This window comes from Mytilus galloprovincialis, chromosome 9, assembly GCF_965363235.1.
Source record: "Mytilus galloprovincialis chromosome 9, xbMytGall1.hap1.1, whole genome shotgun sequence".
Lineage (NCBI taxonomy): Eukaryota > Metazoa > Mollusca > Bivalvia > Mytilida > Mytilidae > Mytilus > Mytilus galloprovincialis.
In genome coordinates, this window is record NC_134846.1 from 69,367,551 (window position 1) to 69,390,111 (window position 22,561).

The 22,561-nt window shown below is 31.4% G+C and overlaps 1 protein-coding gene across 2 annotated transcripts in view; it reads left to right on the forward strand.

Moving 5' to 3' along the window:
• LOC143045780 (wings apart-like protein homolog) overlaps positions 1–21,713 on the forward strand; it is a 33,422-nt gene extending 11,709 nt beyond the window's left edge. For both annotated transcript variants that reach the window (XM_076218530.1, XM_076218531.1), the window contains exons 5-17: positions 1,049–1,185; positions 1,664–1,775; positions 3,297–3,545; positions 4,201–4,312; positions 4,865–4,968; positions 7,754–7,830; positions 11,438–11,580; positions 12,624–12,739; positions 14,468–14,608; positions 15,623–15,869; positions 17,200–17,288; positions 18,852–18,947; positions 19,362–21,713. In XM_076218530.1, coding sequence (XP_076074645.1) covers positions 1,049–1,185; positions 1,664–1,775; positions 3,297–3,545; positions 4,201–4,312; positions 4,865–4,968; positions 7,754–7,830; positions 11,438–11,580; positions 12,624–12,739; positions 14,468–14,608; positions 15,623–15,869; positions 17,200–17,288; positions 18,852–18,947; positions 19,362–19,427 — 1,689 coding nt within the window. In that variant the 3' untranslated portion in view covers positions 19,428–21,713. The remainder of the gene's footprint in view (positions 1–1,048; positions 1,186–1,663; positions 1,776–3,296; positions 3,546–4,200; positions 4,313–4,864; positions 4,969–7,753; positions 7,831–11,437; positions 11,581–12,623; positions 12,740–14,467; positions 14,609–15,622; positions 15,870–17,199; positions 17,289–18,851; positions 18,948–19,361) is intronic.
• The last annotated feature ends 848 nt before the right edge of the window (positions 21,714–22,561 follow it).

Genomic DNA, 22,561 nt, shown 5'->3' on the forward strand with positions numbered 1-22,561 from the left:
TTCTAATATAGGATTTCGCTATATTTTTTTATAAATGAACTTTATCATATACTTAAAAGAAAAATGAAATAAAAAAATGGGGTCACCGTTCATTTAAGCTCACAATCTGCCTCCGGAAGAAGCGTACATTTTTGTTAATGTCCTTATTCTGTTGAACTAATAGGAGAAATAGAGGTAATATCGAAATAAAAAAATAACCTAAATACAGAAATCACTTAAATTTTACAATTATTTAGTTTATGTACAGCTTATATGAAAACAATAATAAAAAATATAGGTCACTGTTGAGTTAAAAGAGATATTTCAAATTTAATGCCAAAAAATGGCATTTTTGCACCAAAGGGAGATAATTTGGAGCTTTTTCAATGATATAAACATTTTAAAAGTCATCTGGGGCCAAACCGAATCGATTTTTTTCCATATCATAAAGTAATAACTAATAGTGTAATAAATAAAATTTGTAATGAAAAAATAAAGGTTCAATTTTTTACTGAAATTTTTGTACCCACGAGCCACCTTCAGAATGTAGAAGCACATGATATTGTTATATAGTATGCTCACTTTTTGGCTTTTATTGGACAATATTTCTAAAAAAAGATCAGAAAAAAATTTGGAGAAATATGTAAAATTGAGAGTGGAAATGGGGAATGTTTCTAAGAGAACAACCTGATCAAATATAGAAAACAGCCAAAGGCCACCATGGGTCTTCAAAAAGAAAAGAACTACAACCAGTGGTGTGCTTCACCTGAACAAAAATTTGTACTAGTTCAGTGATAATGGACGTCATAATTAAGTTATTTAACTCCAAAACATATAAATGAACTAAAATTAAAAATCATACAAGACTAACAAAGGCCAAAGGCTCCTGACTTGGAACAGGCACAAAATTTCCCTCAAGCTTTATAAAACTTGCTTTATAAAAATGTTTGTTACAAAAAAAATTAATAAAAGTATTGGGCCATAAATCCACCACCAAATAAATTCAAATCATTAGACGTCCAATTGATTAGTTTTTCTTTAATTAACATATTTTAACTATTGATTACAGCTTTATACTGTCGTAAAGAATGTAAAAGAAGCTCATGAAGTGCAGGAACATGGAGAAACACAGGAGTTTGCTGATGATATTGAATATTTGTTAGCAGGTTTAAAAGAAGGAGAACCTATGTCTACAAGATGTCTAAGGTTAGTGGAAAACACCCTGCAGCTTTATATCTTTTCTCCTATGACACCAAGTTCAATGAGTTTGTCCTATTTGCCTTTATACTTTTCATAAAAAAATCCTGTTGATTAATTTAGAAATGACAAGAAGCTAAGGTTCCATCTTCCTCATGCAGATTTAACTTTTGTAGATTTAAATATTATTTTAAAGTCCTTTTGATCATATAGCATAGTATTGAAGTATGTATACATCCTTAGCTTTCAATTTTGTGGTTTGAGTTTTCCTGATGGAGATAAGAAGGGCTTTGGACACCCTAAATATATCAATTTTTATTTTCAACAATATCAGTCCTGTTTAAACTTAAAGTTACATACTGTCTCATATTCAGAATTATTATTAGAACAAGAAAAAAACTCTATTAAAAGTATGATTGTATAAAGAACATATATCTCTCCTGAATTGAGATGCTCTTTTTCACTGAGATGATTTTTATATTTTCAGCTGTATTGGACTAGCACAGAAGTGTATATCTGCATCATTTAGAATGCATCTGAGGGCCCATGGTACTGTGACTGTTATATTTGGTAGTCTACAGGATGCTGGTTCTGACCCTGTAAGTAAGATACCAGTCTAGGGCAATGTTCTTGTTTGGAATTAAGGGCAGAGAGGCACAGTGTTAAGATTTTATTAGGGGATATAATAGTCTTTAGACTAACTAATTGATCATGATGGTAAAAAAAAAAGATAAATTGTTATATTATGGTGGTTTTAAGTATATTTGGGTTGTAAAAAGCTTTTTCCAGGAGTTAAAATTATTCTTTTGCTCTGAAAAATATTAATTTTTCTCTAGAAAATAAAAATGTGTAGGCCAGGACTAAAGGGGTATAGGGTGCACAGAAAGGGCAGAGTAGGGCTAGTTGTCCCTCTATTTTGGGCTAGCTAGGACATGATGTAGCATAAATGATTAAAAATCAGCAAGTGATCAAACAAAAGAAATTGTCCCTCAGTTCTGTTTTATTTAGGTTAAGATCTAAGCAACTTAACATTCATACTCCATCTCTAGAATGCTTAAACAGACATTAAGATGTCCACCTGATTTTTAGGGGGGGGGGGGGGGCACTAAGTTTTAATGTTGTCCGTCAATACGTCCCAAAGTTGGTTTCTGTTCTCTAACTTAAGTTTGCCTCAACGAAATGTTATGGAAGGTATACACATTGCTTATTACTATAAAACACAGATCAAGTTAGAATTATGGTGGTGCAATATAACATTTCTAGAGTTATGCTCTTTACAAATGGAAAAATTGCTGAAATTATCATTTCTGTTCTCGAACTTAAGTTTACCTCAACTAAGTTTTATGAAACTTACACACATTGCTGTCAGAATACCACATAATGCAGATCTAGTTTGAATATGGATGGTGTTACTTTTACCGTTCTTAAGTTATGCCCCTTTATAAACATAAAAATTGCTGAATTTTTGGCATTTCCTTTTCTAACTTTAGTTTGCCTCAACCAAATGTTATAAAACTTTTACAGACTGCTTTAAACAAAACACACAAATCAAGTTTCAATTTTGGTGGCATCACTATAACCATTCTAGAGTTTCGCCACTTTACAAATGGAAAAATTGATGAATTTTTCATTTCCGTTCTCTAACTGAAGTTTGCCTCAACCAAATGTTATGAAACTAATACGCAATGCTTTTTATCACATATTACAAATATGTTCGAAATTTGGTGGTGTCACTATTGTTATTGTTACAAATGGAAAACTTATTGAATTTTTCATATTTTGAGAATATTTTTTAAAATTTTACCTATTTTCCACATTTGATATTTTCAGCAGTATTTTATTGAAATTTACCTATTTTGATTTTGGGTTTTTCAGGGGGTCAGGGGCCCCCCCTTTTGAGAAAAAAATTTGGTTGATTATATAGGGAATCATGAAGGAAACGGGCCCCCTCTTAGGTAGTCAGTGGGCCTTCACTTTTGAAAATTTCTGGATCCGCCACTGGATTATGCTTTTATATTGTTAACAATTTAAAGTCTGAAGTAAACAAAACATATATTTAAATTATGATCAGGGCACATTTTTTGATGAAGAATATTATATTTTCCCTCAAAATTTTACAGAGTTTAGCCTTATGTACAGCTTTGATGATGTTTATGTTGAGTCGAGACAGATTAAACATGGATCTAGACAAGTCTAGTCTAAATTTGATGTTAAGACTTATGGAGGTCGATAACCAGAACAATGATGGAGGAATGACCGCTGCAGGGAAACGAGCCCTAAACAGAAATATTGAACGTGCTAAGGAAGTTTATTTCCAGTTACAGAAGGAAGAAGGGAAAGAAAACCAAACTGATCTTGAAAGTGTTTCTGTAAGTCAAATGAAAGAAGGAAATATTAATTTTCAATGGAGCATTTCTGAAATCAAAATGGGACAGATCTTCAAAAAGATTGTTAAATCAAAACATACATTGTATTTAAGGGAGGGACTTTGAAGTTTAGATAAACATCTATAGAGGCTATATTATTATTTTCTTACTCTTTTACTGTTCCAAAACATGCATCCATAGATTGGATATCAAAGTGCGCTCCCTCGTTCTTATGTTTATTTTTATTGAACAGCCCTCAATTGTTTAAAAAAAAAACACATAGAAAAACAATGATCTAAAAGAGTTTTTTGAGTTTCACTTGTATAAATTAAATGCATGTAGCCATGGATATATATAGTGAGTGTCTTTTTGATGAGTCATATTATGGAAAGGATCTAGAACTAAAAAGCTACTCCTCTAAATAAACTATAGATTCCTATTGTATTTATAAGTTAAAAAGAGAAAGATTTTTTTTTTTATCAAGGTATACTTTTTATAAGATTTAGTTAAAAGTTGACCAGAAATCTAATACAATCTAAAATTAAGTTTGATCACTCAATAGGTTTCAATTGAGAAGAGGAGGGAATTAGAACTGTGTAAGTCTGAGGCTTAAAAATTGCTTAAAAACAGGAAGATGAAGCTCTGTTTATTTTTTCAGACTGGTAACCTTGCAATGGAGTCATTACTAAGTCTGACATCACGGGGAGCTGGAGAATGGTTTAAGGAAGAATTAAGAACACTTGGTGCTTTAGATCATATTGTAGATACAGGTAAATATAATTAAGGGCAGTTATGGCCCTTTATAATGTTAAATGATAGAGAGGTAATTATTTGTGTCCTATGGACACTCAATTTATATTAATTATAAAAAGGGAGATGTATGAATTACAACTATCCACCAGAGTCAAAACAATAGGTCACCATACAGCTGTCAACAATGAGCAAAATATATACAATCTACTCAGGTATCAAATGCATTCACAGGACAATATGTAAAACAATTTAAGATAAAAACAAAAGACCCAATTTATGACAAAAAACAAATATGACAGACAGCAAAAAAGAAAACTAGTGAATTTAAGGTTTATGACTTAGAACATGCACATAAAGAATGTGGCAGGGTTAATTTGATATGTAAGCTTGAAACCTTAAATAGACTTGAGAAAGACTTTGAAGGAGTAATGTTGTCAAGATATCATATTGCAAAATCTGAGCAGCCTTCTTCACACAACAATAGTTGATACGTGAAATCTTTCAGTGAAATGGTTTGATTTTTTTTTATGGACGAGACATTATGTATTACTTGTTGTTTTATTTTCCAGTTTGTTCCTGTATTCAGGCCATAGGAGATGATACAACTTTACTGTATGATAGTACTCTAGAAAATATTAAGAAAACAGACAGATGTTTACGAGTATTGGAAAATGTAGGGAACACTTTCTTTCTTTTAAAAATGTTAAAACTAACTACTTACAATCTAAAAAAAATACAGCCATATTAGTCTTGTCATCCTTTACTACAGTCATATTTAATAGTTGACATATTTAAAAATTTTGTAACAACTTTTATTTTGCAAAAAATGACATTGTGTAAAATAATCCCACATGTTCATTGAGAAAAAAAATGTTTGATTCAGGAATGACTGCATTGGATTTTAAGAGTTGTCTCCATTAAGTGGCATTTGATTGTCATAAATGCAGTTTTTACTAGCACCTCAGAGAAGTTCCATGGAAAATGCTATTTGCAGTATAAATCTGCATTTGATGGTTGCAACTCCTCTTCATTTTTATGCCCCACCTACGATAGTAAAGGGGCATTATGTTTTCTGGTCTGTGTGTTCGTTCGTTCGTCTGTTCATTCGTTCGTCCGTCTGTCCCGCTTCAGGTTAAAGTTTTTGGTCAAGGTAGTTTTTGATGAAGTTCAAGTCCAATCAACTTGAAACTTAGTACACATGTTCCTTATGATATGATCTTTCTAATTTTTAAGCCAAATTAAACTTTTGACCCCAATTTCACGGTCCACTGAACATAGAAAATGAAAGTGCATGTTTCAGGTTAAAGTTTTTGGTCAAGGTAGTTTTTGATGAAGTTGAAGTCCAATCAACTTGAAACTTAGTACAAATGTTCCCTATGATATTATCTTTCTAATTTTATGCCTAATTATATTTTTTATCCAATTTCACGGTCCATTGAACATGGAAAATGATAGTGGGAGTGGGGCATCCGTGTACTTTGGACACATTCTTGTTAAGAAATATTTCCAATGAGGTTTGAAAAATGTGTTATATCTAAATCACATATTGAACAATCTGTGAAAAATTGGATGAAGCAATTGGTAGCAGTTAACTACTATCTATTTCAGCTGATAACAAAAAATCTGAGGATAACAATTTTAAATTAGTTATTTCTTTACTGAAATTTTGCAGACAAATACTAGCAGCTAATTTAGGGCTGTTGAACAGTAAAGAATATGCATTTAATACATGTGCATAGAAAATTTATTAGATTCTATTTGTTATAACAAATATATCATATTAGAAATTGTAAAAATCAAACATATGGTTGGAGCAAACACACTTCTCTTCAAGTGTCACCACTTCTCACATTCAGTTACAAAAAGAAATGTCACTTCTGACTACGATTATTTAGAAGAGTGAGCCCTGATAATGTCTGTTGTTAAATCCTCGTACTGAACTATTGGTTATTTTTATGCCCCATTTTTATGGGCATTATGTTTTCTGGTCTGTTCGTCTGTCTGTCCGTTCGTCTGTCCTGCTTCAGGTTAAAGTTTTTTTTCGAGGTAGTTTTTGATGAAGTTTTAAGTCCAATCAACTTGAAACTTAGCAAACATGTTCCCTATAATATGAGTTTTCTTATTTTAATACCAAATTAGAGATTTTATCCCATTTTCGCGGTCCACTGAACATAGAAAATGATAGTGCGGATGTGGCATCCGTGTACTTGGGACACATTCTTGTTTTCTTATATATGGTATCTATTGAAAACCGTGATTTAATTTAGGTACATTAAAAAATAGAATGAAATTCAAAACAGTGTGGCTGTGGCCATTGATTGACACATTAAATTCATCCATTGACTGGGACAATTTAGTGAACGTTTGTCTTTAACGACCACTGTTCATGACGTACCTGCGATAGACATTTAAACTGTGGGGTCACCAAAGGTTTCTTAACGCCTTTAATTATAAAATAATTCGAAAAATTAATCAGGAATAACCTTTATGTTTTGATTTATATAATTGATAATAGTTATTTCCGATTAATTTTTCGAATTACTTTATTAAGGTGTTGAGAACCTTTGGTGACCCCATAGTTTAAGTGTCTTTAAAAAGTACATAGTGAGCAGTGGTCGTTACATACAAACGTTCACCTTAATTGTCCCAGTCAATGGATGAATTTAACGTGTCAATCAATGGCCACAGCCACACTGTTTTGAATTTCATTCTATTAAATTTTAACAAATGATTTATAATTATTCCCCCGCTTTAAAAAAGGGGGGGTATACTGTTTTACCTCTGTCTGTCAGTCCGTCCGTCAGTCCGTCCATCAGTCCGTCAGTCAGTCCGTCCCATGAAACTTTCGTCACATTTTTCTCAGGAACTACACATCCACCCTTTCTGTAATTTGGTATCAACATTTATATATGTTAGCCATACCGTGTGATGCGTTTTCAGATTCATCACTTGACAACTTCCTGTTTACCGAACACTTGTATGATTTTACACATGATAGCCAAGTTGAAAATTTTCGTCACATTTTTCTCAGCAACTACAATACAAGGATTTCTGAAATTTGGTTTCAGGATTTATATAAGTCAGCTATACCGTGTGATGCGTTTTCAGATTCATCACTCGACAACTTCCTGTTTACCGAACACTTGTATGATTTTACACATGATAGCCAAGTTGAAAATTTTCGTCACATTTTTCTCAGGAACTACAATACAAGGATTTCTGAAATTTGGTTTCAGGATTTATATAAGCCAGCTATACCGTGTGATGCGTTTTCAGATTCATCACTTGACAACTTCCTGTTTACCGAACACTTGCATATTTTTACACTATTAATATTATCCACTTGCGGCGGGGGTATCATCAGTGAGCAGTAGCTCGCAGTTTCACTTGTTTATGAATGTCTGGTGGTATTTTTAAACAACATGCACTTGATTTAACAGAAAACTTTTGTTTTTCAGGTGATATTTGTGAACACAGAGAATCAGACATATTTAATGTCATACAAATCAGGAATTATTGGTTCATCTTGTTGCAGGTTAGCATTCAGATAAAAGTTTACAGATTTTGATTTTTGAATATTCGACTCAGTTTTTTAACTGACTTACAAGTCCTACAATTATAATTATAACACCAAATATTTGAACATTTTCCTGTTAAACTAGTAACATTTTGTCAGTTTAACATGCCAGTATTCATACCCTTAAGGGCATACGATACAGTATTGAACCTGTATTTACAAGTTGATGAAAATTTGCATATAGGCTATTTTTTACCTCATTAAATCAAATATGTAATAAAAAATATACCTTCATGTGCTACTTTTTGAGTAAAATGAGTTCGAAATTTTGTATATTTGCTCAAAATTCAAATTTGTGTCCGTATTTTCTTTTTCGAAAGAAAGACATAACTTTTTTGTTTTAAAAGATAAACACAAAATGTTTTTTGTTAAATAATCGGTAATTTCTGTATTTTATAAGTATCATTAAAAATTATGCACTTTTTATTCCGAAATAACTCTATATTTATCAAATGTTCATGAATAGAGTAAAAAACGTAATTTTTTGCTGCATGCTTATCAAAATTAAAAAAATTGCGCTATTTACAGTTTTATAAAATTTGGGTCACATAATCTCCTTGCAAAATGAAACAAATTGCTGTTTTAAAAAATAGGGGTCCATGCACTCGTTTTCAAATTAAATCAGTTTGAATGATAAAAATCAGTCGAAAAATGCATCTTTTCCCCGATATGTCAGAGTTTGACGTCGCGAAAATAACATTTTACGTTAGCAACATCATTACATTCCCTGTAACTGTATCGTATGCCCTTAAGTCATCCTCTCTTTAAACTATGATTTTGGTTTTAGTGAAATTTAAAACCAAACAAAAATTGCAGTTTTAATTTCTTGAATAAGATTTAAGAAATAGTATCCAACAGAGGTTATTATAGCTGCGGACCGTAGCTCTTAGGTCCTTATGCTATTTTTTGACTATTTGCAGACCATAGAGCTATGGATATTACGTACCTATTTATGTTTGAATATTCATTTCCTTGACACTATTAGGCCACACCAATTTGATTCCTTGTTCGACGGACCCGACTGCACCTATTTTTTTCAAGACAGAATATTTTAATTTTTTTATATTCCCGCTTCCAGCATCCGGAAATGTTATCATGTCCATTTCCCGCTCCTTTTTTTTTTTTGTAAATATTATAAAAAGATATCAACATTTGTTTTTAAAATCACAGTCTAACCTGTATATAACGATTTTAAACATAAAAGCACCCCACCACACTGTGTAAATATCTGTGAGAATATTTTTTTCAGCATGAAACCTATTTATCCAAAGTGGGAGTGCTCGATATAAATTTATAACAGCAGAAATACCTGTAAAGAACAAAAGTTGGTTTCTTTCCCCCTTACTTATATTCCCTATCAAAAAATGTTCGTTGTTAGAATAAAGTACAAAGAACTTCTGAAGGATTTGCCTTCAACTGCAATTATATTGTATGCTGGCGAAACAAAACTATCCATAGCCGCTGGATGTTTATGCACCTGTCCTGATTGATTCAGGGGCCTGTCGTTCAGCAGTTATCGTTTGTTGATGTTGTTCATTGGTATTTTCCCATTTGGATTTATAAATTAGATCGTTGGTTTTCCTATTCTAATTGTATACGCTAATAATTTTGGGGTCCTTTATAGCTTGCTGTTTGGTCTGTATCAAAGCCCTGTGTTAAAGGCCGTACTTTGACCTGTGTTTGTTATTATCAGGTTGAGGACAACCCTCCCTCAGACAAGGGGTCATTTTACTGATGTAGAAAAGAAAATAGAAACACCAAGGATTTGTATAGTTCTTCTATACAAAACCTTTGAAAACTTAGAATTTTGTACTCAAAAAGAGGAGAGTTAGTCATATTTTAAACAACTTTTTCTATAAGAGGGGTCCACTTATTTTGAATAATATTAAACTGTTAATGTAAATGTGTTAATTTAACATGGTTAAAATCCAGGAATATTACAAAATTCTTGGACATGTTTTGACTATTTAATAACAGATAGATATATAGTTCTTTCAGAAAATATGAGCCCTTTTGTACAAACAAATATATTATAACTTGTATTGATCCCTCATAAAACATCTAAAAGGAATATTTATAACATTAAGGGGTTGCCCCCAAACTGATTATAACTTGGATGGAGAATTGTCTCATTGTCAGTCACACATACATAGACCAGATTTAATTATTTCTTGGTGAACAGGGAAAAAATACTTCAGAAATTAAAGAAATGTCAAAGTACAAGTGATAAATCAAGTTTTAATATTGTCAAAACCTACTATTTTATGTTTACAAAAAAAAATTATAATCGCTCGCCTTTACTTTTCAAGTTTTGCCTCAAAAATTTACAAATTAAATATTTTTTTATTAAAAAAAAAATTTTCAAATCGCTCGCTCGCCCCATGTTTTGGAGTTCAAAAATCCGTAGAACAAGAAATTAAATTGGTGTGACCTTATCTAATTATTTCCATTTGTATACATTCTCCATTTATTTTGTTAGGCCATATTGAACCTCATGGTGACGTCACGAAAAACAAGAAAAGATAACTCTTATAGGAAAGCACGTGTTAGTTTGTTTACGTTGTCTTTTATTTTAGGCCACATTTAAAAGAATGTCTGTTTCCCCTCCCCCGGGTCTACCCTTTGTAAACAGACCAGGAAGGCAGGTTCTTTTTTTTTTTTTTTTTAACTGGATGTGATTGTCATAGCATGGTCACATGAATGGTTTGACTTGTCCAGTCCAGGCCACTTATCAGTTGTTTGTGCTCAATTTGAGTGTATTTATTTAGATTATCAATCCTTCTGCTTTCAAGCAATTTCCAAAAATGGAAACAAATTATTTTCAGGAAAAAAATAATTACGATTTTTTTTGTGGAAAATAATTTTTTGACCCGGGGGCTTATTTTTGACCCGGTTGGGGGGAGGGGAAACAAACATATTTTTAATTTTGGCCCTATTTTTATGACTTTTTGAATGAAAGTACGTTTAATTAAAGTTAGATACCAACGGAAATAATAATTCTTTCTAGCAATTTAAATATTCAGTATGAATAAATATTGTAAAGTCTTATAAACACTCGATTCTCGCTTAGAAATAAGTAGACAAACCAACACATGTTTTTCTATAAGAGTTATCTGTTCTTGTTTTTCGTAGGCGTTCCTCACCTCCAACATAGGAGATCGAGGATATTTGAGTTATCTTTTCTTGATTTTCATGACGTCACCACGAGATTCAATATGGCCTAACAAAATAAGTGGAGAATGTATACAAATGGAAATAATTTGATAATAGTGTCAAGGAAATGAATATCCAAACATAAATTGGTATGTCATATCATAGAAAAATATCTAACAAAACGAACTATATATATTGACAAGCTTTGCATGGATTATAAACAATAATTATTGGGAAATAAGTGCGACCTGAACCTGGGTCGCAATTCCGAACAAATCTGTAGCTCTATGAAATAGTCCTAAATTGGATAAGGACTTAAGAGCTACGGTTCCGCAGCTAAGGTTATTAAATTTATCGTTGCTTTGTTTTATTTCGATACTTTCATCTTAATTGTTACATCTTTGTTTTCCAGAGCACTAGAAATCTGTCAGAAGTTTTTACCCATTTATCCATTACCAGATGGACCGAAACTAGACAAGGAGTCCTATGGATATGTTGTGTATAAAAGTATACTAGCAATCCTCTCAGTGCTACTCAATCTAACTCATGAAAATGGTAAATCTTATATATATATATATATATATATATATATATATATCAGATATACATGGACATTACAATTAATAATATTTATATCAGACATATAGATTGATTTTGAAACATGAACACTACAATTAATAATATTTTTTTCAGTATTTGGTCCTGACTATGTGTATAAGAAATGTGTTTCTATTTGCATTCTCACATCTTTTATGTGAACAGATTAACACTTAACTTTAAATAATTAAAGAAAAGGATGCACCAAATATATTCCTCACTAAAAGAATGCTTGCTGGAACATATGGCGTCCATTGTTTCAATTCTTCTGCCTTTTGGTTCTTTTGCTAGTCAGAAAAGCTTTCATATTGAATAACATTGTTAACCTTCCTTTGTAAATTTTTTTTAGATCAAAAAGATTTTAAGTTTTCTTATTTGAAATAGCTTTATGATTGTGGTACAAAATGGGGAATATCTGGATAGGGTAATGAATTTTTGTGCTCTCCCCCTCAGTTGTTTGTGAGTGGGTCCCTTCAGTTTACAATTCAATGAAATTCATTTATATGACATTTAATTCTATAATCAGAGTCGTAAGGTGGGTACCTTCATGAAGAATAATGGTAAAAATGATGGCCAATTATCGTTTTCAGTAATTTTTGGTGGATAACGATAAAATGTACCCTTTCTTATGATTGCTTGATTTTGAATCATGTTAATTTTTTCCAAAAATAAGGATAATAATTTGAGACCTGACAGATTAAGATAAGGATTTAAGGAATCACGGTAAAATTTTAACCAATTTGACGGTAACGGTAGCCAACAATGCCCATTTGAAGCCTGACAGTAAAGGGCATTACTTCCCTCCATAATGTACTGTAATGTACAGTCATAATAAATTGCCCAACAGCGGATCATAAAAGTAAATAATATGAGTTAATATCAGTCATGTACAGTTTTATATTTTTTTATGTTTTTTTGGGGGGAGGAATAATAATAGATGAATTGTAATTTTATAGTTCACTGGTTACAAAGCCATCTATATTGTATGTCTTTTACCACAGAATTTGCCTGTACAAAAGTTGGAGAGCAAGAGGACTTCATAAGTACAGTATTAACAGCCATCTTACAGACTCCACAGTATGTCCCACAAGATCTCAGATATGATATCCTTATACTTGTAAGTATCTATCTATTCCATCTTACAGACTCCACAGTATGTTCCACAAGATATCAGATATGATATCCTTATACTTGTAAGTATCTAGCTATTCCATCTTACAGACTCCACAGTATGTCCCACAAGATCTCAGATACGATATCCTTATACTTGTAAGTATCTAGCTATTCCATCTTACAGACTCCACAGTTTGTCCCACAAGATCTCAGATATGATATCCTTATACATGTAAGTATCTACCTATTACATCTTACTGACTCCACAGTATGTCCCACAAGATCGCAGATATGATATCCTTATACTTGTAAGTATCTACCTATTACATCTTACTGACTCCAAAGTATGTCCCACAAGATCTCAGATATGATATCCTTATACTTGTAAGTATCTAGCTATTACATCTTACAGACTCCACAGTATGTCCCACAAGATCTCAGATATGATATCCTTATACTTGTAAGTATCTACCTATTCCATCTTAGACTCAACAGTATGTCCCACAAGATCTCAGATATGATATCCTTATACTTGTAAGTATCTACCTATTACATCTTACAGACTCCACAGTATGTCCCACAAGATCTCAGATATGATATCCTTATACTTGTAAGTATCTACCTATTACATCTTACAGACTCCACAGTATGTCCCACAAGATCTCAGATACGATATCCTTATACTTGTAAGTATCTAGCTATTCCATCTTACAGACTCCACAGTATGTCCCACAAGATATCAGATATGATATCCTTATACTTGTAAGTATCTAGCTATTACATCTTACAGACTCCACAGTATGTCCCACGAGATCTCAGATATGATATCCTTATACTTGTACGTATCTACCTATTCCATCTTACAGACTCCACAGTATGTCCCATAAGATCTCAGATATGATATCCTTATACTTGTAAGTATCTAGCTATTACATCTTACAGACTCCACAGTATGTCCCACAAGATCTCAGATATGATATCCTTATACTTGTAAGTATCTAGCTATTACATCTTACAGACTCCACAGTATGTCCCACAAGATCTCAGATATGATATCCTTATACTTGTAAGTATCTACCTATTCCATCTTAGACTCAACAGTATGTCCCACAAGATCTCAGATATGATATCCTTATACTTGTAAGTATCTACCTATTACATCTTACAGACTCCACAGTATGTCCCACAAGATCTCAGATATGATATCCTTATACTTGTCAGTATCTACCTATTACATCTTACAGACTCCACAGTATGTCCCACGAGATCTCAGATATGGTATCCTTATACTTGTACGTATCTACCTATTCTTAGTGTTTCACGCAATACTTTAAAAAAGGGTCAAACATTTTTTTTTTATCAGCAAACACAAAGTAGCCTTATTCTATCTGAAATGGGATCTGTTAACATTTACCTATATTTCCAGATAGCAGCTATTTATGGAAGTTGTTTCTGATAACTTCAAACAAACAGAACATTGCTGTGGAGAACAATTTTCAAAGAAAATATTGAAATATAGATTTTATTGAAGATGAAGACATGTATATTATGCCTTACATAAACCTTTTCTTCCTTTAAAGCTTAAGTTAAATATAAAAGCGTAGAATAATTCCTGACCTCATTTGTAACAGTTATTGTCCTTGTTACTTGAAAAAACTGAGAAATGTAATTTTATATCCAAAGTAACTTTACATCTAATTATTTTTTTGTAATCAAATTATTTTTTTTTCAGTCTCTGGGTTTATTGATTAATTTGGTGGAACACTGTGGTGTAAACAGAAGAAAAGTCCTGGATTCAAAGACACATAGATCTTTTGAATTTGACTGTCTTGGCAATAAAAACACAGTTCCTGCAGCAAAGGCTCTGGTTGAGGTATGAATGTAGATATTTAAATCTATGATTTATAATGTGTTTATAGATAAAAAAAAATTGATATGTATAATTTGTTTGAAGACACAATTAAAACATGTAAGTTATATTTTATATCAAATAGGGTTGTAGATGACTAAACTTTCATCTCAAACTTAGTAATAGTTTTCATTTGAACTTACACAAAAATAAGACTTCTTTAAGGAGTTAAGAGTTGCTAAATACACTCCACAAATTACTTTATATGTTTTTGTCATACATGTGTTAACTCAGATGTGGCTAATGTTCAGGAGAACCTTATATTCCTGGAATTACAACTCAACATCTCAAAACTTTTTCCTTTCTATATTACATGTCTTTTTTTTTTTGTTTAGAGCAAAGCATCAAGAAGCATAAAGATTTCCTTTTATGAGATATATTTATAAAGAAAATTAGATTTTAAAAAAAAAATAACAAACCATTAATGTTTTAAATTAAATACAGACTTTTTGTTTTATACTATGACCTTGCTAGTGTAAGGGGTGTAAAAAATTGAGAATGGAAATGGGGAATGTGTCAAAGAGACAACAGCCGAGGGTCACCAATGAGTTTTGAATGCAGTGAGAAACTCCTGCACCTGGAGGAGTCCTTCAGCTGGACCTTAAACAAATATGTATACTAGTTCAGTGATAATGGACGTTATACTAAACTCATAAATATACACACAAAAAAACTGAAATTAATAATCATACAAGACTAACAAAGGCCAGAAATTAATAAATTTTCATTTTTTATCCTTCCACCTTCTGCAAAGTTGTCAATTTCATTTTCATCTGTTATCACTGACACATTTTGATTTATCCAGTGAAAAAGGTTATTACACTTAAACTTCTAACATCTTCTGAGATCATCTGCAATCCTCATTTTGATTAGAATTTTTGAACAACGGGTCTGGAAAGGGTTAAAATTGCCATACAGTTAGGGAAATATTTATCTATTTATAATAATATCATTCTTAAGTTTCTGTTTTATTTTAAGGTATTCTGTAAGAGATTTGAAACAGCAAAGACAATGGACGAACAAGATTTCTCCCAGGAGTCTACAACACCTCAACAGTCTCCTAACAAGTCTGGTGAATGGAAGGAGTCAGAGTCAGGAGTGGAATGGATAGTTAATTCAGCAAAGAAAAATAAAAGTGACCAGAAAGCAAATGGTGATGTAGAGGAGAGACTAAAACCTGGCAGCAAAGAAGAGGATTTGGCTGATGAAGAAACGTTTGCTAAAGGTACATGATGATTGTTTACTCTGTAGCTATGTCAAGTACAAGGGTCCAGAATGAGTGATTGGGATTTAGGACAAATTTTATTTTTTTACAGAAATAATTTTGGTAATTTCGTTGAGATCGAGTTTCTAAATCGCCATTTTGGACTTGTTTTTGTTTTGTTGTCCTTTTCCTGTAATAAAACTGCCACTCCAGTATAGTGTTATAATCCTGTGGGCCCTCCTAATAACTATATTAATGCTCAGGGAAATATTGGCCAATGATCCCTAATGTCTTTGCCTGTGTTTTTAATCCACACCTGTCTATTGATCACAAGCTCAGAACTAATATTATAAAGCAATTAAAAGTCCATAAAAATTGTGAATTATTTACTCACTTTTCAGCTTAGACAATTGCCAATTCTGATTCAAAATTAAATTAAAACTTGATTTAATTTACCTAGAAAAAAAAATTTTTTCACCACTAACACACATGCTTTGTTTACTAGTAATATGCATACTTGAAATTCTCTTCCGCAGATTAGACACTAAATTGTAAATTCAAAATGATTTCATGCTTAATTAACAAGTCCAACTATTATGATTAATATTCAAACACTATTTAAGGTAAAAAATTAAAAAGCCAACGATTTCCTGTGAATTTGACAAACTAAACTAATCCCGGAAATGAGGCCGGAGTTTTAGTATTGTCACAACTTATCGGGTTATAATTCTGTCTTCAAAATCCAAAGACGTGAGTGAAGTTTGAGGAATTTATTGTTATGAGTCATTATAATTATTTCATTTCTAAACTGTTGCCTTCCCTGAATTGCTCAAGATCGATTTTTAAGAAAATGATAGGAAAATTCATGAAGTAAATACGATGCAACAGTTTAACAAGTTTGTTGATGCTGCGAGTATGACTGTATGAGCATACACTGTAATGTGATTTCGACAATCGTTGTTTGAAAAAGGGCACCAATTTTTAAGTTATTACTAAATGACCAAAATTAGGTAAAAAAATTCCGGATCCTTGGTCAAGTATGTAATTATCAGTTTAGATTTTTAACTTAATATGAGTTTATTCAACTTCAAAGGGACATAACATCATTTAAAAAAAGTATAGTCACAATTTCAGCAGTGATAATTTAAAGAATTCATAAAATCTGATGGACATGCCATAAATATTGGATGTGTATTCATGTTTATTTTTAAAGAATTAAGAAGAGGTATAGTTGTTAGAGAAATAGAATAAAAGATCTACCTTTAAATTTTTTTTTTATATACTACAATATTTAATTTATGAATAATGTTTTAAATTATAATAGTAATTAGACTTTTTGATTTTTTTGCAGCATTACAAAAAGCTGGCAAGCATATGGAAAACAGCATAGTAGCATCATACATAGCTTTATTACTGGGTTGTGTAATACAAGATAACACTGTAAGTACATAGCTTTATTACTTGGTTGTGTAATACAAGATAACACTGTAAGTACATAGCTTTATTACTTGGTTGTGTAATACAAGATAACACTGTAAGTACATAGCTTTATTACTGGGTTGTGTAATACAAGATAACACTGTAAGTACATAGCTTTATTACTGGGTTGTGTAATACAAGATAACACTGTAAGTACATAGCTTTATTACTGGGTTGTGTAATACAAGATAACACTGTAAGTACATAGCTTTATTACTTGGTTGTGTTAAACCAGATCACACTGTAAGTACATAGCTTTATTACTTGGTTGTGTAATACAAGATAACAGTGTAAGTACATAGCTTTATTACTGGGTTGTGTAATACAAGATAACACTGTAAGTACATAGCTTTATTACTTGGTTGTGTAATACAAGATAACACTGTAAGTACATAGCTTTATTACTGGGTTGTGTTAAACCGGATCACACTGTAAGTACATAGCTTTATTACTGGGTAGGGCTATACCAAATCACACTGTAATTACATAGCTTTATTACTGGGTAGGGCTATACCAAATCACACTGTAATTACATAGCTTTATTACTGGGTTGTGTAATACAAGATAACACTGTGAGTACATAGCTTTATTACTGGGTTGTGTAATACAAGATAACACTGTAAGTAAATAGCTTTATTACTGGGTTGTATTAAACCAGATCACACTGTAAGTAAATAGCTTTATTACTTGGTAGGGCTATACCAAATCACACTGTAAGTACATAGCTTTATTACTGGGTTGTGTAATACAAGATAACACTGTAAGTACATAGCTTTATTACGGGGTTATGTAATACAAGATAACATTGTAAGTACATAGCTTAAATGCTGAGTTGGATTAAAACAGGTCACAGACTGAGTTCATAGCTTTATTACTGGGTAGGGCTATACCAGATCACACTGTAAGTCCATAGCTTCAATACTGGGTTGGGTTAAACCAGATCACACTGTTAGTGCATAGCTGTGTTATTGTTGTGTGCAGGTAAAAAGAGACTTGGTTGTTTGAAGTAAGATCAAACTGTATGTATATAGCTTTATTGTTGTACTATGTTATTGTCAACAAATATGCCTGGAAGTAACTTTATGTATGGAAAGGTCTTTGTCCTATTCAATAAGACATGACTTTTGGTTAATGAGGAGTGGGGTATATTTTGTACAACATCTCATGCAACTTTGTTGTTACATCTAAATGATCACTGAAAACAATGTCACTTGAGGTTATTTAAAAGCTGTATCATGTCCTTTCGTTTGTACAAGTTTAATTTATTTACCATGGTAGAGCATTTGTTTTAGCTGGTTTGAATTACCGAAAAAGGGTATGTCCACTATCATTATGTGTGTGACAAGAAGAGAGTTTTTCCATTTTCATTTTTCACAGATTTACCATTTTCAGTGAACCGGAATTTTACATGTGATGATTTACATATTAGAAAAATGTTCACACAATATAACAAAAAGTTATAATTAATCAAAATTTAAAGTAAATACTGAGACATAATTTGACTGATTTGATTGTATATTTCAGGTGTTTGTTAATCAAGTGAAGGAACATCTACCATCTGGTAATTTTGATGATATGATAATGATACTGAAGAAGTTTTTATCCTTTATGAGTCTAACGGTAAGTTTATATTTATAATTCAATTAACCTCCTTCATCAGTCTTGTGGAACGTTGTACGTCCACAGTACACTTAATAATTTCATATTCAATATTTAACATCCATACATACATGACATATATCTTTTTTTTTCATATAAAGATTCCTGAAGCATATTTGATATCCACACATCTATCCACTGCCCTCTAAATGATTGCCTGTTGAATATTTAATATCCACACTTTCATCCAATACAATTGGAATAGTTAGAAGTTGAAAAAAAATGAAAATTGGTTGAAGAGAGTGATTTTTCAAGGGCAAGTTTTGTGACTATCTTTCATAAAAAGTTATTTTAGTTTCATGAAAAAAATGTTTTATTGATTTACAGTATAGCCTATGGGAAATATGTAAAAGAATGTGTACTTTTCTTTTTCAGACTGCCGTTGGAAGTTCAGGAGGGAAATCCATAGGTCATGTGATAGAAGTTCTGGAGAGTTGCTAACATTTGTGTACTGGGTGTCATATCAACATAAAATGGACCAACAAGCAGTTTATTACATGCCATACAAAGGCATTCCTGTAAAAGTACAAACAGTTTTTTTCTGAAGGATTTATTGTTTTTTTTTAATTTTCTGACAGAAATATGCATTTTAGAATTGATAACATGTATTTCTGGTGAATCCAAGTTATGATAGATATTGTTAATAGGTGGTTTTACACAAAAATGATGTTTGATGAAATTTTTATATTTTGATAGATCTGGAAAGTCGTATGAATTTTATTTAATCATTCATCACAAACATTAGCAAGTCACACATGGTAAATTATTCCTCATAAATCACACATTTAGCATGTAAAATAACACACAATATGTCATATGTTTTAATATAGCATTTTTTATGTGAGAGATGAAGTGTGCAAACAACATTGTTTATTGTTTTTGTTGTTGAAATCGGGTTTGTCACAAAAATTCATGTATCATAATTTTTCTTATGTTGTTTGTTTATCTGTGTAAATATTTGTTTTCTTGTAAATATCAATTTTGTAATCATTTCATTACTTGGTTCAAGAAGGAATTAACATATATGCTTATCATTTTGATATATATCTGGCATAATTCTGCTGTTTTAGACACATGACCTTGTTCATTTGTAGTAAGTAGTATAACATAAAAAATAATTTGAGGTAGTTTATACTTAGTTCCAATGCTTTTCATTATGTTTAAAGTACATATTTGTGCTTAATATAAGATGCAAAAATCAGTGCTGACTGTTCTGGGAAAAATTCTATTTTAACACTAAATTTCATAATAGTAAAGCTATTCTAATATATTAAAAGTAGTTCCTGAAACATCAGTAAGTTATCAAAGCCCTTGCAATACAGTAACATAAGTTTGCCTTCAGCATGTCTGTTATCACTTTATTGCCATCAGAATAACACTTTCATTTATTTTCAGATGTCTTTCAAACATCTAATCAAACACTTGAATTGAAGACTTTTTAACAAGAAAAGTAAAAATATTCTTTGCAATATAGATGAATATAATTATTCAAATTTGACGCAATAGTGCCTTTGTTTCTTGTCACACCTTTTTTTTCTTAAAAATAACTAAAAAGGTTTTTCTCTTATCAAACATCAATGGTTTATTTTCATAAACATTTTAAAACATTTTTAGAGATGTGGACTTCTATCCTTTGTTTTTAAGAACACATGATATAATGGTTATAGCTTACGAAAGGCCCTTGCACTAATGATAAAATGAGAAACATAAAACTTTACTTAGGAGTGAGATTGTTGTGTAAATAGTCTGATTAAATATTTATGTACAAACTTCAAATGAAATAGTTTGATTTGTATAAATGAAATAAGGATTATTACATTTAATGTATGTGGTATCACCGATGACATTTTGAAAAGATGGTCTCAGGAAAAGAAACCATGCAAATGCGATAATTTGTTGCACATCCATTTAGATAAACATAACAAGAAAAATATATCAAAATATTCTCCTGATTGCATGCATCGTTCATTTGAGTATCCATCTTTGTGTTGATTTTTTTTTGGGGATAATTGAAAAAAGTTTGAGAAATTTATAAGGCATTTTTAGAAATATGTCTTTATTATTTTCATGCCAAATGAAAGACCTAAGACTGAATTTGAATGAAGTTTACTTTAAAACACAAATGTTTTATAAATAAAGTGGATGAGTATGAAGGCATGCTGGTCATGGCATTTTATCAAGTTGTTGTTGCAAAGACATTTATATCTATGTGACAGCCAGTGAAGTATACTTTTCAGGAGGTAAGCAGAAACAGTTGATTCATTTTTTTTTATTGTTTATGTTTAATAGAAACAGCTTGAACTTGTATTGTGCAATAGTTATCATTAAAAATGAAATTCTGCTTATTTCAAAACTATGAATAGAATACATACTATATAAATTTTTGGCGTTGCTCTTAAAATAAGACATTTTTTAAAGCAAAAGATATTTGTTAAAAGTTAATAAAGTTAATAGGGCAGCAATAGATTTCTGGCAGGGTTGAAATGATAACCTATTAAATGTGTGAAATTGTACAAATTCAGTTCCTCATACAAAAACTTTATAATTGATTATTGTTAATTATATATCAATGACTTTTATATGTGATGTATAGTTAAAAAAAAGAGCGTGAGTTTAACTCCTCAAGAATCATGAAATTTGTATGCAAGATTTTCCATTGTGTAAATGGTAGATTTCATCATGTGTTAGGTTAACATCAATGAAATTAATAAATATGAAAATACTTTGCACTTTTGTTTGTAATAACTTCTTGAATGCACATATGGCTCACATAACTCTAGATCACACATCCCTGTACATCTACTCATATACATTTAATTTTAAAAAAGAAGATGTGGTATGATTGCCAATGCGACGATTCTCCACGAGAAGTTTACATAACTTATCAACAAATAGAAAACATGATTCAAATTTCAAAGGGTTCTTACCAGAGCTCCAGAAAAGCTTTGTATTAGCATGATAACGCAATAAAAACAATTGAAAAACTAAATTCAATTTACAATGGTAGCGTTCAAAGCCCTAATTCATGCTAAGAATTATTTTTTTTGTCTAAACTAGTAGTTCTCAACCCTTGTGGCCATCATCCTAATCATTAAATTGTTGTCAAGTAAATCTATTTTTATAACATTAGGAAATCTCTCTTTCTAAAAATGGAGACATCAAATATCTGATTTGGGTCCCTGTTGAAGGGAATTATCTGTTATTCAAAGCTTTATCCCCAGTAAACATAAGGAACCAGTTTATAAAATGTAATTTGGTAGACCACGAGTCCGAGATGCTGAAAAAAGCAACCTAGTAACAAAGTTGTATATTCTGTTGAACTATTTGACAACAGACTGCTGCGAGGAAGCACATAAGTACTCAAGTCACATTATCAATTCCTCAAGGGAGTAGTTGACAACTCCTAATATATGAGACATTTCAGACCAAATCATGGACGGTGGCCTTTTTTTCCTTTGATGAAAATAGTTCTCAATTTAACAAAAAAGTGAATTAACTAAAATACCGAACTCCAAGGCAAATTCAAAAGAGAAAGTTCTTACAAAATCAAAAGCTCTAACATATCAAACGAATGG